The sequence below is a fragment of the Lagenorhynchus albirostris genome, chromosome 20 (genome assembly GCF_949774975.1).
Source record: "Lagenorhynchus albirostris chromosome 20, mLagAlb1.1, whole genome shotgun sequence".
Classification (NCBI taxonomy): Eukaryota; Metazoa; Chordata; class Mammalia; order Artiodactyla; family Delphinidae; genus Lagenorhynchus; species Lagenorhynchus albirostris.
This window is the reverse complement of record NC_083114.1, coordinates 35,736,211-35,762,353: the sequence shown is the minus strand read 5'-3', so window position 1 is coordinate 35,762,353 and position 26,143 is coordinate 35,736,211. Positions and strand designations below refer to the sequence as shown.

General features: G+C 54.2%; 2 protein-coding genes across 4 annotated transcripts; one reads left to right on the top strand and one right to left on the bottom strand.

Moving 5' to 3' along the window:
- The first annotated feature begins 549 nt into the window (after positions 1 to 549).
- ACSF2 (acyl-CoA synthetase family member 2) lies at positions 550 to 25,421 on the top strand. 2 transcript variants are annotated; one of them, XM_060134129.1, is made up of 17 exons: positions 550 to 737; positions 12,387 to 12,491; positions 12,682 to 12,877; positions 13,254 to 13,382; positions 13,581 to 13,634; positions 13,968 to 14,086; positions 14,206 to 14,371; positions 14,919 to 15,014; positions 15,152 to 15,309; positions 15,596 to 15,687; positions 15,971 to 16,047; positions 22,163 to 22,270; positions 23,481 to 23,632; positions 24,449 to 24,590; positions 24,688 to 24,798; positions 24,943 to 25,011; positions 25,280 to 25,421. In XM_060134129.1, the coding sequence occupies exons 1-17, from the start codon at positions 628 to 630 to the stop codon at positions 25,328 to 25,330; spliced, it is 1,935 nt and encodes a 644-aa protein (XP_059990112.1). In that variant the 5' UTR covers positions 550 to 627; the 3' UTR covers positions 25,331 to 25,421. The 2 variants fall into 2 exon arrangements, with proteins under 2 accessions (XP_059990112.1, XP_059990114.1); XM_060134131.1 differs by lacking the exon at positions 12,387 to 12,491 and having other exon boundaries at positions 560 to 737.
- CHAD (chondroadherin) lies at positions 16,220 to 20,297 on the bottom strand. Of its 2 annotated transcripts, none has more exons than XM_060134133.1 (4): positions 19,387 to 20,297; positions 17,391 to 17,554; positions 16,987 to 17,132; positions 16,220 to 16,745 (listed from the first exon to the last, which is right to left on the bottom strand). In XM_060134133.1, exons 1-3 carry the CDS (start codon positions 20,158 to 20,160, stop codon positions 16,991 to 16,993), a joined length of 1,080 nt encoding a protein of 359 aa, XP_059990116.1. In that variant the 5' UTR covers positions 20,161 to 20,297; the 3' UTR covers positions 16,220 to 16,745; positions 16,987 to 16,990. The 2 variants fall into 2 exon arrangements, with proteins under 2 accessions (XP_059990116.1, XP_059990115.1); XM_060134132.1 differs by having other exon boundaries at positions 16,220 to 16,784; positions 19,387 to 20,294.
- Positions 25,422 to 26,143: the final 722 nt, after the last annotated feature.

The window sequence follows — 26,143 nt, the reverse complement described above, 5'->3', positions numbered from 1 at the left end:
ATTTGTTAATGGAGTCCCTTCTGAAGCTGACGTCTGTCCTCAGCCAGCACTCGGGCCGCAGCGGTCTCAGCCGCGCCACGCTTTGTCCCAGCTGCCTCCCCTCCCCCGCGGGCTCTCTGCTCCAGCCGGCATGGCTGGGGGCGCTTCGCGCGGGCTTCCCTGGCCTCTGGCCGGCAACCCGCGGGGGGACGGGGGCAGCACGTGACCCGCGCGCCAACACGGCTCGGGGGATGGCCGCGTCTGGCGTCGCCGCGCCGCGCCGCTGGCTCCCCCTCTAGGAAATCAATACGCTCTTGCGCCCCCAAACCCAAGCCCCTGGTGGTTGGGAAGGGAGACCTGCCTTGGGCTGCGGGCCGGGGACGTCGGATCCAGAAGGAAACCAGGGCCGTTTTAACAGGGTGGGAGGCGGAGGGCGGCGGGTCCAGGGGAAGGTGACCCGCACGTTCCAAGCCTCGCAGGCCTCGCCTCGCCCCGCCCCGCCCGGCCGGCACCTAGTCCTCCGCAACCCATAGGCAGAGGCGACCCTCCCGCCTCCCCGCGCGCTCCGCGCTCGCCCCGCCTCAGCGCACTTAAAAGTTTACTCGGGCCCGAACGCGGGAGTGGCGAGCCGTGGCTGTCTACGTCGGGATGCTGCGCGTCGGGAGGCTGTGCGCCCGGAGCCCGGGGGTGCTGGGGGCCCGGGTCGGCCTCTCCCGGGTTTGGCAGGAAGTGGGGTTGTGGGGCGTCCGTCCCCTCAGGTACGCGGCCTGGGAGGAGAGGGACGGGCTCCGTCCCCCGGAGGGGATCTTGGGGGTCCTGCGGAACCTCGCTGGGGGCCGATCGCGCTCGGGCTGGAGGGTCCGCGGCTGCCCCACCTCCGGGCGGCACACGCGGGAGAGTAGGTACCCCGCACCTGGCACCTAGGCAACGGGAAATGCTGGCCTGGCCCACGCAGACTGGGGCTGCGGCTGGTGGCTGGCAGGGACCGTGCACTGACTCTGGGCTCTGGTCTGGGACTTTAGGTTCGTCCATTCGCGGGCACACTGATGGCCAGAAGTGGGAGCCGTTAGCGGTCTGTCCCGAGGGGGAGGGGCAGGGGCAAGGCCTGTACTCTGTCCCCAGGACACTGCCTCTGAGCTGGACCCCTTGCAGGGATAAACTTGGGGATCTTCCACCCGGTGTTGTCCACCCTAGGCCACTAAGCTCAGCAGTCTCCCCTCTCCTCAAACACCGCTTGGCTCCTTGCTACCTACCGGGCCTGTTTTCTTCTGTCCTCAATGCAGAGGGTGGGATGGGGGCTGGCAGGTGGAGGATGTGTTTCCAAGTAGTTTTGCTGCCTCTACAGCAACACAGTAAGTAATGTTACCTCCCTGTAAGATAACAGATGTGAAAGTGTGTTGATTAAGCAGAGCTGGGCTCCCGCTGATGTTATCAGTGGTGGCTTTTATCTTCAGCGCCCAGCAAGGGGAGGCCTGGGCACCACTGAGCCTGCCCTGCCAGCCAGCTAGGTCTGGGGTCAGGACACAGTTTTGGTTGCCAGGTGGAGTGTAGGTCTGGGCATGGAAAAGTGACGAGAAGCCGAAAGTTCTCTGAGAGAACTGCTTGGTTAAAAAAAAAAAAAAAAAGGAATGAAGTTGGAGGGAGATGCAGTTTCCTCCTCTTTGGCTAGAACTCCAAGATCACAACATTTTGAACTTGCTGGTTTCTGAAGATAGAAAGCATGCAGTGCTTTCAGATCACTAGGCTTAATTTTCTGGGAAAACCCAGTGGCTCAGGGCAGGTCAGCAGATGGGATTCTGATGAAGAAAATGGTTCTCACCATTTCCCCACCGGGGAAGTCCCCTTTGACTTTTTATGTGTAGACAAAGCAGGTCTCTTACATGCTACAGGCCTACAATTGCAGAGTAGGGGCACCAGGCCTCATGGAAATTCTGACTCTGTCAGGAGGAGATCCATGTGTCCAGAGAAAGATTTCCTGAGCATTTGGCCTAATTCCCTCCCATTCCTGCCACTCCCTTGTGCTTGAGGCCTTACCTACTGACTATGATGGTTTGACCTGATTTTGCACCTACTTTGTCCTTAAGAAGCATTGTGGTTATGAAAGCCAGAGAACGCAGTCCTCGGGGAACTTGTAGTCTAGTGAGGGAGAAGATAAGTCCAGATGATCACTAGTCAGTGTTCTAGGTGCCATGATGCGGAAAGCTCCAGGGCTTCTGTCCTCTGCTCTTTCTGACCTGGCCACATACAGCCTGCTTTCTTGCTGACAAACACCCCATGCCTGTTACCTATCAGATCCCCAGTTCTGTCTGTTAAGAAGAAGCAAGAACCTTGAAGCCAGACTGCTTTGGGTTATAGCTGCGTGACCTTGAGTATGTTACCTAACCGTGGAGTTTGTCACTAATGCTACCTACATGCTGGATTGACAAAGGCTTGCTCTTCTCAGCCTTTGCTTTGGGGCAGAGTTGGTACCTGAGAACCTCCAAATGGGGTCTGGGTAGGAATTTCAAGTGATTTGAAGGTAGGAGAGGATTCCCTCCTCAGTGGCCTCTTCATTGCACCTGGTTCTCTTCTGGCCAGTTACCAAGATGTCAGCCTCTGCCCAGCCCTAAATGGAGCCCCTGGATCTTCTGGACATTCCCCTATCCATCAAAGTCAGGGTTGTCCACAGCCTTTTTCCCCAGAAGGAAAGCAGAAGCTGCCCACTGCTCTACAGACCCCCTTCCCCTTGTCCACACAACCCCATCCGCAGGGAAGGCAGATGGTCTAGTCTGGAGCTTCAGGGAGCCTAGGAGGGCAGAATCCAATGCGATTCCTGATGAAGCTCCAATAAGCGCGCTTCCTTCAGACCTCTAACGCTGGCCTGGGGCTGCCAGTGAGGCAGCTGCGCCCAGGGTGTCGGGAACACTCAGAGCTGGGAAAGACAGACAGAGCCGTGGCTCAAGCTTCTCAGAATCGGGTGTCACCCTCAGAGCGGGGGCTCCAGTGACTCAGTGCTGATGGTTGGTGCAAGGGCATGGGTGGGCTTCATGGACCACCCTCCAGGAGGATGGCTATAATCAGGTGGGACCAGTACTGGAAACTATAAAATGTTGTCCCTATATGAGGGGATTATATTAAGCTAGGAAGTGTTTTGGGTAGAAATCACAATAGAAAAATAGACCCTTTCCATAATCTACCAAAGATGATGAACAAGGGATTTGGTAATGATATCCTTACTCACTACTCCGGTCTAAATGTAATAATAGAAAATAAACTATAAATTTGGACGTTGTAATCAGTGACTGGTACACATCGGTTTTAGTTACCTCTCCTGCCTTGCACACAGTAGGTATGCAATCTACTGTAGAGGGTGCAGTGGAGGATACAAGGATGAATGAACTTGTTTCCAGTGGCTTCTTTGCCAGAAAGGGATCTGCAGGGAAGGATCATAGACCCACTGATTCAAGGCAGTAAGGATGCTATACCAGGAGAGTGTCAATCAAAGCAGGGAAGAATCTGATAGGTGGGAATGGGATTAGGTAAGACTTCCTAAAGAAGCTGGAATTTGAGGCTGATCCCTCCAATGATAGGTCTGTGGTTTGAAGGATGAAGGCTGTATACTTGTATTGATATAAACTCTTGCTTGTGCCTGAACTCTTTTGAACCCTGCGTAGGAAGCCCTCCTAACATCTCCCACATTATTTATTTATTCCATCTACAGACAAAGACTTTGGAGCCAGACAGATCTAAGTTCAAAAGAACCACTTTCTAGCTGGTAGCTTTGGGACTAAGTTAAACTTGAGACTTTTGTTATGTGTAAATAGTGTCGTGAGAGTGAGGGTTAAATGAGGTCGGTAAGAAAATTCTTACCCGCAGCCTGGTGCTAATGAGTTATGAGACAGAAAGTACTTATGTAACGATGGCTTTACGCATTCCTGCAATGACCCCCAAGACCCACCGTTTAGAGCCTTGTGTGGAGAGCAGGAGGAAGACCGTTCTGGCAGAGGTAACTGCTTAAACCAAGCTGGGGCTGCTCTGGTTGTGTTGACAGACCCATCCATGATTACGCCGAGTGTTGGGATAAAGGACTGCTTCCCCCCCCCCCCCCCCCCCCCCCCCCCCCGATCAAACCAAAGTACAGGATGTAATTTCATCTCTTAAAGGGGCCTTGCTAGAGGAGTGTCCTGATAAATGACAGGAACCAATAATTCTGCCAGGGGCCTCTCCCTTCAGAAATAAACAAGCTGTTTTTCTACCTTAGGAATCATGTTCTGTGAATCTCATTGGCATGCATGTATTTCTCGGTTTGGGAGCTGAATGACAGGAAAGCAAGCCCAGCCCGACCAGTATGGCTTTAGGCAAGTCCCTCAACCTCTCCGGACCTTGGTTTCTTTGTAAAATAGGCCACTTGGATAAGAAGCACTGCAGTATTTCTGTGGACATTCTGTGATTCCTAAGGAGGCTGGGCTTTGAGACTTGGATCCCTGAATCCAAGAGGGCTGTGGTCGAAGTAGGAAGCCTTCATACTTGTATGAAATCTTACTTATGCTTAAACCCTTATGAACTCTTCCTAACCTCTGGACTCTCTGGTTTTCTCTAGTCCTCTATGAGTGAACAGAAAACATTGAGGGTTTTGACCCTAGAAAGCTAAGAGCTAAACCTTGTGTGCACCTTAGTGATGCCATCAAGGGCAGGTGTTCTGAATCAGCCTCCACCCCTGGCTCCTGTGTACTTTCCCCATGAGCCCCGAACAGTGGCCCAAGGGAAAATCTGCAGCATGGATGCCTCCTAACCCCAAGTATTTCAGGCCCTCTGTCTTCTTGAGTTTACTGGACTCAAATAATAATTTCCTGTTTACTTTCTCTGCAAAAACACATATACACCATCAGTTTTATTCGAGCTAAAAATGGAAGCTTCAGGCTTCCCTGGTGGCGCAGTGGTTGAGAGTCCGCCTGCCGATGCAGGGGACATGGGTTCGTGCCCCGGTCCGGGAGGATCCCACATGCCGCAGAGCAGCTGGGCCCGTGAGCCATGGCCACTGAGCCTGCGCATCTGGAGCCTGTGCTCCGCAACGGGAAAGGCTACAGCGGTGACCGCAAAAAAAAAAAAAAAAAAAGGAAGCTTCCACCAATACAGAGTGCCTTGCTCAAAATCTTCATTGTAGCTCTTACCTTGGGGGTTCTTTGTAGTCTGCGTTCTTTGTAAGCTGTGGACTCCTTCAGGAAGGTTATGTTGTGTGGTGGAAAGATCATGGGACTTTATGGTATAATTACAGACAGTAAAATGCACAAATCTTGGTTGTGCAGTTTGATGAATATTAACAAATGTATTCACCCATTACTCAACACCCCAACATACAGAACTTGTCTATCGCTCTAAAACAGTGCTGTTCAGTAGAAATATACTGTGAGCCACATGTGGAATTTTATGTTTTCTAGTAGCCATATTAAAGTAATAAGAAATAGGCAATAAGTTTAATGATATATTTTCTTTAACTTAGTATAGCCAAAATATCATTTCAGCAGGTAATCAATCTTTTAAAAATTGCTAAGGAGGTATTTTATATTCTTTATTTCATAAAGTCTTCCAAATCTGGTGTGTATTTAACACTTACAGAACACTTCAGTTCAGACTAGCCATGCTTCAAGTGTTCCAGAGCCACATGTGACTAGGCTACCATATAGACAGCACAGTTCTAGAAATTTCTCTAGTGCCCCTTTCCAGTCAGTTCCCTTCCCCAACCAGAGACTATCACTGTTCTGATTTCTAATCTCCATAGATTAATTTTGTCTATTCTTGACTCTCAGAGTATATACTCTTGTGTCTATCTTCTTTTGCTCAAAAATCAAGGGTTGCTTTTGGGAGGAGTGACCTATTAATCTTGACAAAAAATTCATGAAAGTGTGTGTTATACATTAAACAGTTTAGCTTTCCTTGATAACCACGGGGAAAAGGACATGATCTCCTATGCTCAATATTTCACCTCTTGGGTGTGGCAGCATAAAGGCAAGCTGAGAAGTGGGGGCCTCAGAATAGGTCTAACAAATGTGTCAAGGGGCTATCCCAGCAGAAAGTGATGGAGATGGTGTGGCTTCTAGGCCCACTGAACTGGGCAGCCCAGTTACACCTTGTGGTCCCCAATATTATATCATCAAAGAACTGTTTTTTTTTTTTTTAATAGATTTATTTTATTTATTTTTGGCTGCGTTGGGTCTTCGTTGCTGCATGCGGGCTTTCTCTAGTTGTGGCGAGCGGGGACTACTCTTCGTTGCGGTGTGCGGGCTTCTCATTGCGGTGGCTTCTCTTGCTGCAGAACATGGGCTGTAGGCGCGTGGGCTTCAGTAGTTGTGGCTCGCGGGCTTCAGTAGTTGTGGCTCACAGGCTCTAGAGCACAGGCTAAGCAGTTGTGGCGCACGGGCTTAGTTGCTCCGTGGCATGTGGGATCTTCCCGGACCAGGGCTCGAACCCGTGTCCCCTGCATTGGCAGGCAGATTCCTAATCACTGTGCCACCAGGGAAGTCCCTTGAATAACTTTTCATGTGCTTATCTGCCACCTGTATATCCTTTTTGGTGACGTATCTCTTTATGTCTTTTGCTCATTTTCCAGTTGAATTTTTTTTTTTTAACTGTTGAGTTTTCAGAGTTCTTTATGCAATCTGGATACTAGTCCTTTGTCAGATATGTGGTTTGCAAATATTTTCTCCCACTCTGTATCTCATCTTTTTGTCCTCTTAATAGGGTCTTTCGCAGAGCGAAAAGTTTTAATTTTGATGAGGTCAGTTTATTAATTTTATAGATCGTGCTTGTAGTGTCAAGTTTAAAAACTTTGCCTAGCCTTAGATCCTAAAGGTTTTCTCCCATGTTGTTTTCTAAATGTTTCTAATGTTTTACATGCAGTCTGTGATCTATTTTGAGGTGGTGTTTTTTTTTCCCCTAAGAGACTTAGGTCGAAATTCTTTTTTCATAAATTTATTTATTTTTGCCTGTGTTGGGTGTTCGTTGCTGTGCGCGGGCTTTCTCTAGCTGTGGAGAGTGGGGGCTACTCTTCATTGCAGTGCGCGGGCTTCTCATTGCAGTGGCTTCTCTCATTGTGGAGCACGGGCTGTAGGCGTGTGGGCTTCCGTAGTTGCGGCACATGGGCTCAGTAGTTGTGGCTCACGGGCTCTAGAGCACAGGCTCAGTAGTTGTGGCACACGGGCTTAGTTGCTCCGTGGCATGTGGGATCTTCCCGGACCGGGGCACGAACCCATGTCCCCTGCATTGGCAGGTGGATTCTTAACCACTAAGCCACCAGGGAAGCCCCCGAAATTCTTATTTTTTGCTGAGGACCTTTCAACATCATAGTCATTCTCGTGCTCTTGGTGGCCACTGCACATTAAAATGGCCATCAGTTAAGAAAATGACCATTCACTAGTGCTCTTTGGGTTTTATTTGTCACAACAGCTCCTTCATTTTCTTGAACACTAGTTGTATGTTGTAGCTGGTATAAATGTGTCACTCATCTTTGTGGGTACATAAAAATAACTTTATTTCAGGATAAAACAGTTATTACAGGTTAAAAGTTGTCCCCTCCAGCCCAACCATCTGCCATCTCTACTCCCAGATTGACCACTAGCCTAGTGTCTTTCTGAAAATTAGGGAAAGGAGCCCCCCCCCACCCCTGCAAGAATGCAGCCCCATGGTGCGTGGATCAGTGAGCAGTACTTGGGCTGCTGGGTTGAATAATGAATCTTGGGGTGATGTGCAAGGGAGATGGAAGAGGAGAGCCTGCCTCTCATCTGCCATGAGCTAGAAGATGCATTGGCACATTTAGCTGGAGCTGTGTCTCACACAAGGGTGAGTATGTTGACTGAGGACTGAGGCTTGCCCAAGAGGACAGCACATGAACTTCATGGGCAGCCTGCAGCCCTGCCTTATTGCATAAAAGTTAGTCTTGGGCTTCCCTGGTGGCGCAGTGGTTGAGAGTCCGCCTGCCGATGCAGGGGACACGGGTCGGTGCCCCGGGTCCGGGAAGATCCCACATGCCGCGGAGCGGCTGGGCCCGTGAGCCATGGCCGCTGAGCCTGCGCGTCCGGAGCCTGTGCTCCGCAACGGAAAAAAAGTTTCGGTTCCTCCACATGCTTACCAACACTTGATATTTTGGTTTTTTGTTTACAGCCTTCCTAGTGGGCGTGAAGTGGTATTTCATTGTGGTTTTAATTTGCATTTCATGTGCTTGTTGGCCATTCATATATCTTCTTCGGGAAAAAGTCTATTCAAGTTGTTTGCTTATTTTTAATTGGGTTATGTGCATTATTTATAATTCATTCTTTTGGTCATTCATTTGAGCACTTCTTACATTCCAGGCCCTGTGAAGCACTGAGGATAAAACAGTGAACACATTAGTTGCCAAAGATGAAAGGTCAAAGGAATTATTTTTTTTTTAAATCTTTGTTTCCTGACTTCTCTTATGAAATCAGATCTGGCAGCCGATCCGGGCCTGAATTTTCACAGGCCCATTCTCTGTGGACAGCTTTAGGTGGGGCTGTACCTTGTCTCCAGTTCCCTCCCAGCTCCCGCCTGGCTGACTCACTCCCACCTGGCGTTTTATAGTACCCAGCGCGCATAGCTAAAGGCTTACTCTAGTTGTTTGAGTTGGTAGCAGCTGGGACTCCTGGCGGTCCTGCTCCAACTCCTTAAACTTTCCACAAACAAGCAAACAACTTTTCCTGAAACCAAATCTCTTTATTGTCTTTTTCAGGTTTAAATGGGGGTATCTGCCACTTTGTTTAAGAGTAGAAAAAGAAGAGGCCACCCTTCTTGACCAAGGCGCTTGGGAGTGTCTGAGGAAGGAGGGACGTAGAATCAGTGGTGTTTGCACTCGGTCTTTCCAAACGATGCGTGGTTCTTAAGTTTATGAGCAAATTGCATTGATATGTGTTTCTAGAACCCTTCAATCCTCTGAAGGAGCAACCTGTTTCCACCACAACCCTACCCTACGCAGTCCCAGTTTCTTGGGTTCAATTAGTAAACAATTGTGAAAAAATAGAATTGAGATTAGACAATCTCTGTTGATCAGTTAGGGACTAAATCCAGAGCCTAAAGAAGAGAATTACCCATCCTGTCCTTTCTCCCTGGCTTGGGCAGGCAAGGCTGTAATGCTGGGGCAGTGGTACTGAACTCTCCACTTCAGGCTCAGCTGTTTACCAGCTGGGCAGCCCACTTTGCCTCTCTGCACTTCAGTTTCCTTACCTGTACAATGAGAGTTCATAATTCCCACCTGTATTTTTCAGAATTGGCTTAGTGTGTATCACAAAAATCCCCTCTCACCGTGATTTTAGGAGATGGGAGTTTCTTCTTCTGGGAGATGGCCAGTCTGTGGGCAGCATGGTAGAGCTTGCTGTCAGACTCCAGGCCCTTCTGTCTGTTGCTCTGTGGTGCCCAAGCTCACCATGTGGTCCAAGAGAACTGTCATGGGCAGCATTACAGCCAGTGGGAAAGAAAAAAAGATGTGCTTCTCTTTAAGGGTTCTTCTCAGAACCTGCACACACGACCTCTCCTTAAGTCCCCTTGGCCAGAATTTTATTCTTGGACCAGACCACCTGCTGGGGAAGCTTGGAAATGTGGTCTCTATTCCACCTGGCCATAGCCAGGTGAACATCCGAGGGTATATTATTAAGGGAGAAGGGGCTACTGGGGGTCTGTCTCATACCATCTATCAGAGCCACCATGAAGATAAAGGAGATAATACACAGGGCAATTGAACTGCATTTGGCGGGGGGGCACATTAATCAACCTGTTGATTTGCCAACTAGACACTCCAAGAAGCCACTGAAAACCATGGTGAATGTGTAGAAAACCAGATTCCAAACAAAATAGGACTCCGGGTCATTTTGAGAAGAAGAGGGTCCGTGTTGTCAGGCAGATCCCCCCGCCCCCCACCTTTAATGATCTGTTGACAATGTGACCATTAAACTGGCTGAGATCTGTATTTCTCTGCCTTCTAATCCAGATGCTGGGCTGTTGGGAAGTGGCCTGCCAGGCTTTCAAGGGCAGTGGTAAGCCACTGAACGCAAAAAATGTATATAGTTAGGATTCACCAGTTGTAAGCAATGGAAACCGAACTCGGACTGGCTTAAATTTGTTTGTTTGTTCATATTTTAGATTACATATATAAGTGAGATCATGCAGTATTAATCTTTCTGTGTCTGGCTTATTCCCCTTAAGCATAGTGTCCTTTAGGTTCATCCATGTTGTCGCAAATGGAGTTCAGCTTTCCCCTCCCCGACCCCCAGACTGGCTTAAATTGAAAGAGGGAATTTATTGACTGTTGACAATGAAAAGTCCAGAGGTAGGTAGGCTTAACACGTGACTGGGTCTAGGTATTCGACAATCGCAAGATTAAGTCTGTCACTGGGTCTTCCTGTCTCTGTTTCTGTCTCTCTTTGTCTCTCTGTCTCTTTCCTTCTCTCCTACTTTCCTCTGTGTTGACTTTCTTCTTAAGCAGGTTTTCTCCACATGCTTGCTCTTGCCCCTATCACCTTGGCAAACCCGAAGAAAAGAGCGTATGTGTTTCCCAGGGGGCAAAAATGGACGCCCTCCACAGTATGCCTGTGAGTGAAGGATTTGGGTACACAGTCTCTCTTGAGGGGTGTCATGGTGACCACAGGGAACTACCTTAGTAGTTCTTTAGGTTTGTCAACCTGAGTGTGGGCTGCTGGCAGGGCTTCAGAGGCCCGTGACACCTGGCTGTTTTCAGCTCCAGCATACCTGAGGGAAACACCTGGCTTAGGTGGCTCCCTACAGCCCTTTGAGAAGATTGCTCAGGTAGGTAAATAGCATCCCCTTGAGGATAACCACTGATCCAAGTCCTCAGGCTTTATAGGTGGGGAAGCTGAGGCCTAGAGGGATGAAGACACAGGTATCTTAACTTGGATTCTCTTGAGAGCAAGGACTTGGGTGCTGGTGATTTATCTGCGATCCTAGGAAGTAGGAGTGAGGGAGTGCGGAGGAGACAAGAAGAGAAGTCAGTATGGCGTGTGTGCAGGCAACCAGGGTCTTCCCCCCGGGACTCGATGCCTCCCAGAACTGTCCAGCTAAGAAGGGGAGACTTGAGGGAGTCCCTGAGCAGACAGAACCGCAAGGAACTGTCCCAGCAGCTGAAACCAGAGATGCACTGAGGAGACATGTCAAGGGACACCAAAGGTGTCTGTGACAGCCACCCACCCAGCGGGTGGTACACCTGGGATGAAACCTCAAGCCCCCAACTCCAGCCCAGTGCTCGCTCGCTTCCCAATGTGTGGCTCAGCTCGCTGAAGTCAGGACAGCCTCCCCATCAGCCCACACTGGGACCCGCCCTCCTGTGACATGAGGTCTCCTCACCCATTTACAGGGAAAACCAGTTTTGCTCCGCTCTGCCCTGCCTACCTTGTTCTTCCCAGAAATTCTCCCCCATAAGCCATAAGTGGTCAGTCAGTGAAAGCCAGGCTCGGTCTTTTCAGCTCAGCAGCTGCAGGACTGAATCGTCAGGAAGGGTCCCTGGGGCCCACACCACCCAGTGGTGGCCCAGAGGAGGCCTGGAAGGATCCTGGAAGGGTCCTGGAGCCTGCCCTCTCTGATGAGAACAGGGTCTGAGAGCTACCACACTCCCAGCTGGGCCTGGGTGGGAGCCCAGCAGCCGTCACCCAGGGCAGCGAAGCGGGCACGAGCAGCCCTAGGCCTGTGACACTTGGACTGCTGGGGACCTTTTTTCGTTTTTGCTTTTAATTAATGAATAGACTTTAGATAGTTTTAGTAATTAATAGTTTTATTTTTTAATTTTTTTAAGTGTACATTTATTTAACTTATTTATTTGGTTGCACCAGGTCTCAGTTGCAGCAGGCGTGCTCCTTAGTTGCGGCTCACGGGCTCCTTAGCTGCGGGTCGCCAGCTCCTTAGTTGTGGCGTGTGTGCTCCTTAGTTGCGGCTGGCATGCTCCTTAGTTGTGGCCTGTGAACTCTTAGTTGCGACATGCATGTGGGATCTAGTTCCCTGACCAGGGATCAGACCTGGGCCCCCTGCATTGGGAGCGTGGAGTCTTAAACACTGCGCCACCAGAGAAGTCCCCCTACACAGTTTTAGAGTTACAGAATAACTGAGCAGATTGAACATAGAGTTCCTTATACCCACCCCCCACCCCACCCCGGCACAGTTTCCCTGCTATTAACGTCTGCATTAGTGTGGTACATTTGTTACAATTAGGGAACTAGTATGGTACGTTATTATGGACTATAGTCCGTAGTCCATTAAGGTTTAGTCCTTGTGTTAGACTATTCTGTGGGTTTTGACACATACCCAGGGGCCTTTTCACTAGGAGGAAGCAGTGTGTAGGATGAGGCCGTTCCTAGCCCACACAGGCCACCGCCCCGCTTCGTCAAATCAGCGTGATTGACTTTAGTTTCCCTTTCCAGGGTTTTGGCACCAAGGCTCCAGGCCCCTGGCACTGAGTGGAAACTGGGGAGTAGGTTGGGGAGAAGAACCTTCTCTCTGATTAACGACAGGAAGTCAGCCTCCAGGTTTGATCTCCCAAGGGCGAAGCAGGTCCTAAGTTAAATGATGATGGTCCCTGGGGATGGGGCGGATCAGACAGCTTCTGGAGTGTCCCGCACACATCGTAAGCAGCCTACCTCCCAGCGGGCTGTGCCAGCCTCTGTTGCCAGGACGCCTGGGTTGGTGCAGTTGAGCCCACAGCCCCTCTCCCCACAGCTCTGGAGAGATGGACCGCACCGCCACCCTGCCCATTGGAGGCCTCAGCCATGTCCAGGGCCACAGCACGTTGCACCTCATGAACAAGACTGTGGGGCAATGCCTGAATGCCACAGCGCAGAGGGTCCCGGACCGAGAGGCCTTGGTTGTCCACCACGAAAACATCAGGTTGACCTTTGCCCAGCTCAAGGAGGAGGTGGGTCCTGACTTTGAACCCTCAAAGTGGGCAGGTGCTGGCCCCCAGGCTGCCCTGGCTGGGTGGAGCAGCAAGGGTGGTGCCTAGCTGTGGGGCAGGGTGCTGGGGCTGCCTGAGAGCCCCAAGGGATGTCAGGAGAGGAGGGCAGGACTGAGGCAGAGGTGGCCCAGGTACCTCCTGCATCAGTCGTTCTTGGGACACTGGTTAACTACGCATGTTCCCAAGCCGCCTCCAGATCTGCTGAGGCCTAGGTGTCTGCCTGTCCCTTGTTCCCAGGTGGTTCTGATGTGAACCCCTGGGCCAAAGGTTAAGGGGCGAGTCATGGGCCCCTTTCTGCTCACCTGCATCTCACCCTTTTGCGCCCTGTTTATACCAGGTGGACAAAGCTGCTTCTGGGCTCCTGAGTACTGGCCTCCGCAAGGGTGACCGTCTGGGCATGTGGGGACCCAACTCTTACGCATGGGTACTCATGCAGCTGGCCACGGCCCAGGCAGGCATCATTCTGGTGAGGAGGGGCTTACCTGGCACAGCTGGCTGAGGGGGGGGCATCATTCAGGGGAACCCCCTTGACCCTTGGCCCCAGAATCATACTGGTGCCTGGCTGGTTTCAGAAGGTACAGGGTGCTGCCTCTGAGGGTGGAGGGGCAGTGAGAGGGACAGAGTCTGCCCAGGACACATGGTGTACCCTCTCTGTCTCCACCAGGTGTCTGTGAACCCAGCCTCCCAGGCTATGGAGGTGGAGTATGCCCTCAAGAAGGTAGGCCCATTCCTAGCCTTGGTGGGGGCGGGGGAGCCAGCTGGTGGCACAGGGGGCTTCCAGTTGTCATAGAGGGCTGACTGGGCTGGGGGGCCATGCTCAAGTGAGTGACCCCCAGAGTCTGTCCTTCCTTAGACGGTGGGTGGGAAGAGTGGGCTGTTGGTCAGACAGGCTAGTGTGTGTGTTGGGGGTGGTGTGTGTGTGTTGGGGGTGGTGCATGTGTGTGTCGTGGTGGTGGTGGTGGGTGTGGGCAAGAGAGCAACTGTTAGGACGCCACCACATCCCCAGGCTGAGGCTTCCTGCTGACCGCGGTGGGGCGCTCCCCTCCTACAGGTGGGCTGCAAAGCCCTCGTGTTCCCCAGGCAATTCAAGACCCAGCATTACTACAACATCCTGAAGCAGATCTGTCCAGAGGTGGAGAAGGCCCAGCCGGGGCACTTGAAGAGTCAGAGGTGGGGGTGTCCCAGATTGGGAGGCGTGCCTCGTGCAGCCTCCTGGCCCCCTCATCCCGTCCCCATCTCTGTGGGCCCTTCCTCAGCCCCCGACTCTCACCATGCTCCCTTACCCCCAGGCTCCCAGAGCTGACCACAGTCATCTCGGCGGACGCCCCTCTGCCAGGGACGCTGCTTCTGGATGAGGTGGTGGCAGCTGGCAGTCAAGAGCAGAATCTGGCCCGGCTCCGGCACACCCAGCAGCTCCTGTCCTGCCATGACCCTATCAACATCCAGTTCACCTCGGTAGGGCAGAGGCCTCCTGTCCCGAGCCCAGGCTGACACACCGACGCTTGCCCGTCATGTGGCCCTCCCCCGAGAGGGAGGAGGCAGCAGACGAGATCAGGGGAGAGCAAACACTCTTCTAGTGGGGCCGGCCCTAGCTGTCTGCTCTGCCCGGGAAAACTTCAGCACCTGGTGTCCATGTCACTGCCCACCTCCCCTGGCCCTCTTGTCCCCAGCACAGGGGCAGATGCACTGAGCCACCACAGGTCAGAGCCCCTCATTTTAGCAGATCGGGAGACTGAGGTCCAGAGAGGGCACGTGCTGGTGAGCCCCAGAGTTCTCTGAGCGGCATAAGGACAGACCTTATTTGCCACCTCTGTGGATCCTAACACCTGGCACCGTGTAGGCATGTGGCAAATCTTTGTGAATATGTACTGAGTGAATGAATGGATCTGGGGCAGCCGTCTCGGTCTCCTGACTCCCAGTCCAGTGCTCTTTCATGCACTGGCCCAGGGTGGGAAGGAGATGGGATGAAAGAGGCCAAGCCATCACCTGCTTGTCTTGTCAGGGGACAACCGGCAGCCCCAAGGGGGCCACGCTCTCCCACTACAACATTGTCAACAACTCCAACATGATAGGAGAGCGCCTGAGACTGCACCAGAAGGTGAGGGGGTGCTGGCCCAGCAAGGGCTTCCCTGGCACCGTGCCGGCGGTGGGGGGCTTGCTGGGCTCCCCCGCTGGCTAGAGGAACTGGCTTCCGGGGGCCCTGCAATAGACCCAGCCTCCTGCTTCCATCTTCAGCCACCAGACAAGTCACGGGTGGTCCTGCCCAGCCCCCTGTACCACTGCCTGGGTTCCGTGGGAGGCACAATGGTGAGCTTGATGCACGGGGTCACCCTCATCCTGTCCTCTCCGGTCTTTGATGGCAAGAAGGCGCTGGAGGCCATCAGCAGAGAGAGGTGGGCATCAGTGGACAGCTATCTGTGGGCTGATAAGACCCTCCTATTCCTCACTTCTGGGCCCTGATCCCTTTCCAAGACGTCTCTTCCCTCCAACCAGGAGAAATGGAGACGGGGTAGTGGGAGACCCCCAGGCGAGGACCAGTTCCTCCCTCCAAGGAGCTTCTCCTGCCTGTTCCCCATAGTTGCAGCCTTGGCCCTTACTGTAGGGTCAGGTGGGGTGGTGAGAAGAGGAAGTTCCCTTCTACTTCCAAGCCTGATTCTGAGGTGTACCTCCCTCATACAGAGGCTCCTTGCTGTACGGAACTCCCACAATGTTCGTGGACATTCTGAACCAGCCAGACTTCTCAAGTTATGACATCTCAGCCATGTGTGGAGGTGGGATGGGGCCAAGGGTGGCAGGCCAGGATTGGCCCAGTGAGCTACATACGTGCCCAATCTTTCATTTAGGGGCAAGAAGGCCACTGTAGAAACATGGGTGGGAGGGAGGAAAATCCCCAGTGTCCCTAGACTCCAGCCCAAGGCCAGCTGCCTGGTCTAGGAATAGGTCCGGGGTTGGGGAGAGAAGGGAATGTTATTTCCTAAAAAGGGCCGTAGGTGAAGGGAGGGTCCACTGGGCCTGGAGAAGGCGGGAGCTGTGTCAGCCCTCTCTCTGATTCAGGTGTGATCGGTGGGTCCCCTGCATCCTCAGAGCTGATCCGAGCCATCATCAACAAGCTGAACATGAAGGAACTGGTGGTGAGTGGAGGACGGGGCTGGGCAAGAAGAGATTGCTGGGAGTGGGGAGGAGCCCAGCCTGGGTCTCCAAGGAAGACCCTCCGGCTGGCCGTCATTCCAGAAAGCAGATGTGAGACAAAACAGTCTTACCTAATCGGCAGCTCTCAAGTCACAGAGATAGGTGACAGGGGAGTAAATATTACACATACATAAATTTATATTTATAGAAATCTGGGGAAGAAATGCAGCACGGGAGGATGTGTGGCAAAGCACCAGTGTCCGGCTAGAGTGTCCTGGCAGGCGGGGGCTGGCAAAGTCGGGGGTAGGGGCTTGAGACCCTTCCTAGAAGCAAGGGGTGGGGCAAGGATCTGATGTTTGTTTCCAAATGGCAGGGAAAGGGGAGCAGAGACGAGGATTCTGGAAGAGTGGCCATCCTGATGGCCACCGTGTTCCGGTTCTAAAGGACTTGGGGGGGTCTCAGCAACGGCTTCTCTGAGAGGAGCCGTAGCCGTGGGGCCAGGCGTGATGAAGCTCTCACCGTCCGGTGGAGCTGGGTTTGTGCTGCAGTGCCCGAGTCCCCTGCCAGGACATGTCTAGGTGTGGACAGCTCTGTGCATCAGCAAAGGCTGTGGGGAGAAGGTGGGGGTCAGAGGTGGGAGGATCAGTAGTTTCTCCGGCAGAAGGCAGAGACCAGTCACCAGGACCGGCTGGGTCAGGACCTGCGGTGAGGCGAGGATTGGTGTCAGGACTCCAACAACCTAGACGGTGTTTGGAGAGAATGGTGGTGGTCCTGGGCAGCATCATTTTCCCCCTTAGAGGGGGAGCCCCAGTCCTCCCCTCCTCTCCCTGCAAACATGGAGGGTCTGCATGCCCTTTCATGGTGGGGAAGTATCCTGAGACACCCTCCTCACTTCCAGAATCTCTAGAGAGGGAATGGGGGACCTGCCCACCGGGCCATACCTGTTTAATGGCGGCCGGCTTTCTTGGACCTCTTAGTGGGGAACTTGCAGCCGCGGAAGGCGTCCGTGTCACGAATGTGCTGGCCCCTGAACTTGGCGGGCGACGCGCAAGTGGCATCAGGGCGGGAGGTCTTGGCTTCCAGCCACCTGGAGAGACAGAGAGTTGCTGGGGTAGGGAAGAGAGTAAGAGTACTGGAGGAAGGGCCAGTGAGCCATGGGGCCAGGTTGACTTGGCTTTAAGGTAGTCTGGAACTGTCATCTTCATGCAAATCGGGAAATGCCCAGGGTTCCACACCTATTAGGTAGAGATCTAGGACATATGCCCAGGATGTCTTAGTGCAGGGCCAGTGTGTCTCTACTCCATCACACGAGCGTGTTCTGGGGGTACCACGGGGGTCTTCTCACCTCCGCAGTCCCTGGAGCTGGCAGGTACATTTCCAGGGGTTGTTGGTGAGGGTGAGGGTCTCCAGGCTGTGAAAGGGGAAGCTGGAAGGCAGCTGGTTCAGGCGATTGTTCTCCAGATGGACATGTTTCAGCGTGGTCACACCCAGGAAGGAACCATCAGAGAACTAGGGAGGGAGGTGGGCACGAGTGAGCACCCCAGCCCGTGTCCGGCCTCTCCCATCTCTATGGCCCCAGAGGAGCAGGGTCGTTCCCTGGACGTAAGCAGTGGCACCTGGAGGAGTTTCACAGTCTGACTAAGTTGTCTCAGATGACCTAATCCATACAACCACCTTTTGAGATAGGTGGTGTTATTTCCAATATGTAAATTGGTGGGGGGCGGGGGAGGGGTTAAGTCCCTTGCCCAGGGAGTCAACAGTAGCTGCAGGACCACATCCGGCTCGCCTCCCCTGGCACCATGCTTCCTGCACAAACACTGGGGCTGGGGAGGCAGCCAGAGTTGGGCCCCAGTTGGCACACAGTGAAGCTGGTCAGTGTTTGGTGCGATGGGCAGTGGGCCCAGGTTCCCCACAGTCCCCAGGGTCCTGGGATGTCCCCCAGCTCTATCCTCACTGCTCCCTCACTGCCTGCCAGACTCTATTTGTGGAACCACCTCGGTGGAGTCTTGGGCCAGGTTGTCTGGCTCCAGAGGAAACATTCTATTGGTGCCCATATCTTGGCCCAGACGTCACAGTTTCTGCCTGGCCTCCCCTGCCCCAAATGAGCCCCTGCTGCCCTGCTCTACTTCCCACTGAAAGGCCACGCTGGCAATGGTGGGCCACGGGCGACTCTGACTTCTGCTGGGGAGTGGCTGGGGCTGAAGAAGGGCAAGCTCGGGCAGACTCTGTCCACCCAGATGAAGGCTGGTTGCCGTCCAGGTATGATTCTGCCCTCATCTCTGTGCCTGTGGCCCAGAGAAGGGTGTGAAGTTCCCTGGTGATCAGACTGCTCTGATGACCATCTCCCCCACCTTGCCCTGGTCCCTGCCCAAACCTCCTGGCCGGAGCCCCTACACCAGAGCGATTTTCTAGTCCCAGGGAAGTTCCACTCCGACCCAAGGCAGCCCCACCTGGCCAGGTGCTGGGCATCACAGAGGAGGAAGGACTGAGCAGCCAGGAGATGGATCTGGTGACCGGAGTGGGCAAAGGGCAGTGAGTTGTCTGGGACACGGTGAGCCATGGCCAGTCTTTCCTATGGGGAGATACCTAGGGTCCTTGAGCCAAAGGTTAACAGGGGTGAGTGGTTCTGCCTTTGCCCCCTCACGGAACCCATGGGTGCATGTCTGCAACCTGGGGCAGGCCCCCTGTCCCCACTCAGCTGAAATGGACCTGAGAATGCGGTGGAATGTATGTGTGTGGACTGGGGGTGGGTATGGGGGGATCCATCAGGGCCTCTGGGAGGCATGGAGGAGGTCTTCCTCAGGTATGTGTTCCTCCTCACTCCCCAGCCCCCCCACCCCATCTGAGCACACTCCCCACCAGGAACAGGGTGTCTTTGTGGGCCTGATTTGCCCAGCTCCTCTGGAAGGCTCCTCAGTAAACAAACCTCCCTTTATGGGGTGGTAGTTTTACTGGAGACGGGGGGGGGGGGGGGGGGGACAGCGGAGGAGGGGTGGAAGGCCCAACAGGAAGAGCAGGCTGCTGCCCACAGCAGGGGGTTTGGGAGCCCTGGACATGCCTCCTGGGGGCCATTGGTGGGGCCAGGGCAGCCCCAGCTCTGTTCCTAAGTAGGAATCCTAGGAGGGCAGTGGCCGAGACCAGGGACAGGGGCAGCAGGGCGGGATTTGGGGTGAGAATATGACAAGATGAGGACAGAGTAGCAGAGCTCCTCACCTTGGAGATAGCCACAGGAAGAGGCAAATTTAGGGGAGAGGGGATGGTGCCCAGCTGTGGCCCTGGATCGCTGGGCCTCCTGGCAGTGAAGAAGGAGCCGGGGCAGAGCCCTGCAGCCAGGAGCTCACCTTCTCCAGGTTGGTGTTGTCCAGCCAGAGGGTCTCCAGATATCTGCCGAAAGACTGGAAGGCATTGTCGGGAATGCTTTTCAGGGGATTGTGGGACAGCTTCAGATCCTCCACCACCCGCAGCTTGCTCAGAGCAGCCAAGGGGTAGCTGGACAGCTGGTTCCTGTCCAGGTAGAACTTGGCGAGGTTCTCCACGTCCTCCAGAGTGCCGGGCTGCAGGGAACTGAGGGAGTTTTCCGACAGGTAGAGCCAGCGCAGGTCCTTGGCGCCGTGGAAGGCGCCCGGGCGCAGCTCGCGAATCTTGTTGTTGTTGAGCTGCAGGATGAAGAGGTTGACCAGCGGAGAGAGCAGCCCCCGGGGCAGCTCGGTCACCTTGTTGTGGTCCAGGTAGAGGTAGGTGAGCTCGGTCAGGTCGTCGAAGGCGCCGGTGCGCAGCACGCGGATGTCATTGTGGGACAGGTACAGGTAGATGAGCTGCTTGAGGCCGCGGAAGGCACCCGCGGCCACCTCGCGAATGCGGCAGTGCTGCAGGTGCAGCGACACGAGGTTCGGCATGGCCCGAAACGAGTTGGCAGCCAGCACGGGGAAGTTGTTGCGCTGGAGGTTGAGCAGCTTGGTCTTCTCGGACACCTTGGGGATCTTCTGCAGCCCCACCTTGTCGCAGATGACGTGCTGCAGGTCACCGTGGCAGTGGCAGTTCTGGGGGCAGGCGGCCAGCGCCGGCAGCAGGCCGGCCAGGAGGCCGAGGCTGAGCAAGACGATCGGGCGGGCCATGGCCGGGACGCCTGGGGCCGGGGCTGGGGGCAGCGGCAAGTCCTCAGTGCTCCGTCTCCCGCCCTATTTATGCGATGGCCCTGACCACAGCCGGCAGCCGGAGCCAGCTCCTACGTGGAGCCGCGAGGCCTCCGGGAGCTGCGCCCCCGCCCTCGAAGGGGAGGGGCCCCCCCACCATGGGGACCGTGTGGTCCCCTATCTCCCTGCCCTCGGATTCTGCTCCCTCCCCACCCCCACCCCCTTCCCCACCCCCACCCCTCCCCACCCGCACCCCCCTGCCGGGGTGGGTATGGGTGTGTCCCGGGCCCGGAGTTTACACCAAAGAGAGGGAGGCTTCCCTGAACTTATTTGTTTGCTCAAGTCTGAGCCTCCACGCCTCCCCCCTTCTGCGCTCGGCCGTGTGCCCTGGACCCAGCGAGGGAGGAAGCGGGCCGGACAGCGAGTCTCGCCGCAGTCGCCGGCCGGCGGCGCTTTAATGGGGCTCTCTGGCGTCGGGCTCCCCTTCCAGCTGCACCCGCAGCCAGTCCTCAGGAGGTGGGAGCTCTTCCCTGCCCTGGACTGGCCTCTGGCCCCTCTCTCCCAGCCCCGGGCTTGAGTTTCTGTCCCCTGCACCGCCTATGCCCCTTTGCCACGACTGAAGGTGACCAGAAAAGTGGGAACTGGGGGCAAGGGGAATGCACAGGGCTCGGCAAACACCTGAAGACCACAGGCACAGTCGCACCATCTCCCCCGTCCTTAATCTCCCTGAAATGTCCCCACCTCCTCATCCCCACCCCCAGCGGTCAGGACCCCTTGGTGGGGGGGTTCTCCCAGAGTGGCAGCCAGAGAGGCATCAAGGTGTACTTGACAGAAGCCACACCTGGGCAGTGGCCCCAGGACTGTGAGGGTGGGTGAGGGGGCTGGGTCCCGGCTACAAGGGACCAGCCCCGGACAGCTTGGGCTTCTCGACCCTAGATCCTGTGGACAGCCCTGCCCCAGCCGACCAGGTCTCTGTGTGTCCACGTGACTGCCACGGTGTCCACATTTTTGTGGAAAGGGGAGAGTGGGCAGGCAGAGTCTCAGCTCTGGCCCCAAAGCGAGCTCTGGGCTGATGGTAGGGGTTCTTGTCTGTGTTGGGGGTGAGGGGAGGAGCCAGACCCCAGGTCTCTCCAAACCCCAGCTATGCCTGAGTCATTTCCACTAACACAGAGGAAATGGGGGGTAGGGTGGGGTTGAAGGATGAAAAAATGTCTGGTGTCTTTGCTGGCTGGAAGGAACCTGGAACAGAGGGCAGCCAGCCCCTCTCCCTTCACCCAGCACTCAGGTGTGGAGGCCTGCCCTCTCCTAAGCCCCTGTCACCTGTCGCCTCTAGATGGGGGTCATAGTTGGCCGAGAGCACCGCCTGGTGATGTTCCTCCAGGGCTGGCTGCTGGTTTTCTGTTGCTTAGGATGTTCTGACCACTGGAAGGGGGGGTGGGGGGGTGTGCCACTGGCTTTTTAAATCCTTGCTTTGGCTGTATTTTTATTTTGAGGAAAATAAATTTACAGGAAACTCTCCAGAACTTGGGGGGCACCTACCCCAAGGCTAGGCACTTGTCCCGGGTTTCGGGTGGGCTGTGTCTGCGTAGCTCCCAGCTGGTCAAGGCAGGCTGGCTTTCTCATCAAGTTTACAGGTCCTTCAGCTTGGAAGGGTGGGGCAGGGGATGTTGTGGCCCCAAATCAGGAAGGGGGTGCTAAGACAGCGGGGGGAGGAGGTGGAGAAGGCTGGGACATTGGTAACGCTGCTCCAGGAAAGAACAAGGACTGAGAGCCCGGCCCCCTGCTAGCTGAGCTAGTCTGCAATACATCCAGTGCCTCTGCCTCCCGACTTCTGCGGAAGATGCCTCTTTTCCCACCATTCAACTGCCTTTCCACTCTCCCCATTCCCCGCCCCACCCCCCACCCGGTTTCTTCCCTCAGGGTAACTTCCCCACCCTGCTGCAGTCCTGGGCTCTGTTCCAAACACCCTTTCTGGACCCTCTAGGTGGTTTATGGAGCCACAGAGAACAGTCCCGTGACCTTCATGAACTTCACCGAGGACACTGTGGAGCAGAAGACGGAAAGTGTGGGCAGAATCATGCCTCACACAGAGGTGGGCCCCAGACCCCACCTCCTACCACTCGCCTGGCGTTCACCCCCTGGGATGTCTATTGCGTTCAATTAGAGATCCAAACAGCTCACTCAAGACGCTGAGAGCCCGCAGCAGCAAGGTCTTGCAGCAGCAAGGTCTTGCCGGGCCTGGGGCTTTCTCTGTGGGCTGAGGCCTGAGTGGGGAAGAGCTGGAACAGTGGTCAGCCGCAGCTGAACTTCTCTGCAGCCTCCCTTCCTGTCTGAGGTGTGCTTTTGCCAAGCCCACTGTCTGTTTTGGGGCAGCCAGAACAGCCTCAAAGAGGATCCAGGGCACAGAGATTTTTCCTACACAGCTCTTTCTCTCCCATAGCCCTGCCTCCCCACCCACCCCCATTCGCTTTGGCAGAGGTCCTCTTTTCGCTTGGCATAAACCGTTTCCCAAGCAGCTTCTTCCTCTGGGGGCCCCTTGCACCTTGAAGGCTGACCCAGAGCACCTTTCGCTCTCAAATTCCCAGCCTGTAACAGTGGTGCTTTATGCCAGCCCGTACCTGGTTTCCCCTCCCCCCCTTGTGCCCTTGCCCCTCTGGGGTCACTGCCAGAGTGCTTCCCCAGGGACCAACTGCCCTTCTCCCTGAAGTGAGTGTGCAGTGACATCAGCCCCCTCCCATGTGTCTGACAGCCTCACTGCCACTCCCTGGGATGCCCACCTGTGAGGTAGACAGGGCAAGTGTAGTTCTCCCCATTTCACAGATGCAGACACGAGGCACACAGGCTAAGCTTTCCTTGCACATTGGCTGTGGCTCGTTTCTCAACTAGGCTTTCAGATTCTGCCTGTTTGCCATCTCTTCTGTTCACATGGCCCTGCTGTGCCACCCTCTTTGGCTTCTTTATTTACTGCTTAATGGGAAGTAAGAGGAGACTCCCCTTTCTTGTGCCTTGTTTATAATTCTTCAGCTGGCCTGGCTCCTCCGCAGGCTTCCTCCTCTGAGCAGCTCCTTTCCACTGTTTCCTCAGCACCTCCTGGCCTGGGCCTCAACTATTCTTTCATGCCCAGCTCCAGGGTCGGACTGGTGATGGACCTACTCCAGCCTTTGTCTCCCTTCCCTGGGGATGGGCAGAGCCAGGGGGATTCATTACTAGGGGGAAGGAAGGCAAAGCTCCCCCCATCCTGAGGGCCCCCCATCCTGAAGTGAGAGGGTGGGAGGCCCCAGCCTGAAGCTGCCTGGTCCCAGGCCCAGATCGTGAACGTGGAGACGGGGACACTGGCAGAGCTGAACACACCTGGAGAGCTGTGCATCCGAGGGTACTGCGTCATGCTGGGCTACTGGGGTGAGCCCTGGAAAACCGAGGAAGCAACTGGACAGGACAAGTGGTACCGGACAGGGTGAGAAGGCAGGGCAGTGCGGAGAGTTGGGCTGCCGAGGGGAGGCTGGGGGTCCTGAGGCTGAGCTGGCAACATTGGACTAGAACAGGGAGAGCATGTGTGTCAAGATGGTCCCTTCACATCTCCGAGACTTAGTTTCCAAAATGTGTAAAATGGGGATGACCATAGTCTCCAAATAGGGCTCCCAGAAGGACCAAATGCAGCACAGATGAGAGCACCTGGGACAGTGCCTGCAAGATCTGAGCCAAGATTCAGTCGCTCATTTAATTCAACAAATTCTAATTATGCACCTGCCACGTGCCAGCATGATTCTAAACACCGGTGGCCCAGCGCAAGGCACACTGGGAAGGGTCCTGCTCTCACTTCCCACACGTCTGGTGGAGGGAGCCAGATACAAACAAGATCATTTCAGACATTTATAAACATCACGAAGAAAATAAAACAGGGTCCTAAGAGAGAGAGTGGCTGTGGTGGGGAGGGGAGCTTCCCTTTACTGGGTGATCAGAGAAGGCTTCTCTAAGGTGGAAACGTTTGAGCTGAAACCTGAATGATAAGAAGAAGCCAGCCATGAAAATCGTATGTATAGGTATGTTTAGAGAGAGAGAAGAAATATGCCATAGGTATGGGTTTCCTTGGTTGTATCTGCCTCCTGCATGAGACTATACGATCCAAGTAATGTCTTGTTCGTGCCACATGCCCCAGAGTCTAGAGTAGCGCAAGACATATAGTAGGTGCTTGATAAATTTTTGCTGAATGAGTGAGCGAGCCAGCCAGATGAGGCAGAGGTGAGAGGCGGCTCCTGGGCTTTCCTTGCAGAGACATTGCCATGATGGACGAGCAGGGCTTCTGCAAGATTCTGGGCCGCTCCAAGGATATGATCATCCGCGGCGGTGAGAACATCTATCCCGCTGAGCTCGAGAACTTCCTTCACACACACCCACAGGTGCAGGAAGTGCAGGTGAGGCGCCCAGCCCAGGTGAGCCCAGGTGAGACCCCAAGAGCAGGGGACGCGGATGGGGATGGGGATGTCTGATCTCTATCTCTGACTCTGGAAGGTGGTAGGAGTGAAGGATGAGCGGATGGGGGAGGAAATCTGTGCCTGCATTCAGCTCAAGAAAGGGGAGAAGACCACAGCGGAGGAGATCAAGGCTTTCTGCAAAGGGAAGGTGGGACCCTCAACCCACCCCAAGCATCACGACGTTGCTCACTTCTCCAACACCCTCTGCCTGCCAACCTGTCAGCCCACTGTCCCCTACACCCAACTGTGGGACCCCGCCCAGCCTCATGCTTTATCTCCCTCTGGTCTGCAGATCTCCCACTTCAAGATTCCCCGATACATCGTGTTTGTCACAAACTACCCCCTCACCGTCTCAGGAAAGGTGTGTAAGGAGACCAGGGAGGGGTAGGGGAGCCCGGGGCCCAGGTGCAGAAGGTCAGGCGGCCTGCCTATACCTCCCCGAGTGGTGGGCCAGATTCTGTTGAGAGGCTGGCAGTAGGGTAACCAACTAGTCAGCTCATCCTGGTTTGCCCCAAACTCTCCTGGCTTTAACCTGAGAAACTCCTCAGTCTTAGGCAAACCAGCTGGGCTTGGTCACCCTAGCTGGCAGAGGCCCACGCCTGGTTCTCACTCCTCTCCCTTTCCTCTAGGTCCAGAAATTCAAACTAAGAGAGCAGATGGAACACCATCTAAACCTGTGAATAAAGGAGTGGGGAGGATCCTTCCTCCCTGCCCTTCCCCCACATTCCCCTCCTCTGCTCTGCGATTTGGCATAAAGAGCTTCTCTGTTTACTTTGGCTGTTCTCTTGCTGGCGTGCTCTCTTGGCAGTTGCTACAGGATGGAGAAGGGAAGAGACCAAAGCACTTTCAGACCTCCTATTCCTTGTCAACGATGGTACTAAGCACTTTGGTGTGTATTATCTACTTCATTTAATCCTCACTCGATTCCTTTGAGATACCAACACAATATTTTTTCACACTGTTGCCAGATTAGTACAGCAAGAAGTATTCTTTTTTTTAAAAAAAAAAACAGCTTTATTGAGTTATAATTCACATACCACCCGATTCACCCATTTAAAGTGTTACATCAGTGGTTTTTAGTATATTCACAGATATGTGCACCCGTCACCAGAGTCAATTTAAAAAATGTTCATCACCTTTTAAAAAGAAACTCCATACCCTTTAGCTATCATCCTACATCCCCCTACTCCCCCGTCCCTCCCAACCAACCCAATTTTCAGTGAACCTGGGGCTTCCTCCTTGATGGGCAGATAAAGCAGGCTGTAGCTTGACCCAAGAAATAAGAACAGCTGAGCACAGCGATTTCCAGTTCACAGAGACAGAAAGAAAAGTTCCTTCTGCTTGCAAGCCTTACCTCCCAGTGTGTCTGGCCCCAGCAGCAGCAGCCTCCTCTTTACTTTTTAGAAAATGAACATAAGTTTAGGGTATTCTGAGTGCCAGGCATTATACACATACAGGTGCATCCGTATACATTTCCTGTTGAAATTTTCCCA

Bases quoted from the DNA above. Each gene is read 5' to 3' on its own strand.
- ACSF2 (XM_060134129.1), top strand. From the start codon at position 628: ATGCTGCGCGTCGGGAGGCTGTGCGCCCGGAGCCCGGGGGTGCTGGGG. The intron at 13,635-13,967 runs GTAGGCCCATTC...CCCCTCCTACAG, and splicing joins TGGAGTATGCCCTCAAGAAG to GTGGGCTGCAAAGCCCTCGT. The intron at 24,591-24,687 runs GTGAGGCGCCCA...TGACTCTGGAAG, and splicing joins CACAGGTGCAGGAAGTGCAG to GTGGTAGGAGTGAAGGATGA.
- CHAD (XM_060134133.1), bottom strand. From the start codon at position 20,160: ATGGCCCGCCCGATCGTCTTGCTCAGCCTCGGCCTCCTGGCCGGCCTG. The intron at 17,555-19,386 runs GTGAGCTCCTGG...CTCCCTCCCTAG, and splicing joins ACAACACCAACCTGGAGAAG to TTCTCTGATGGTTCCTTCCT. The intron at 17,133-17,390 runs GTGAGAAGACCC...CTGTCTCTCCAG, and splicing joins CAGCTCCAGGGACTGCGGAG to GTGGCTGGAAGCCAAGACCT.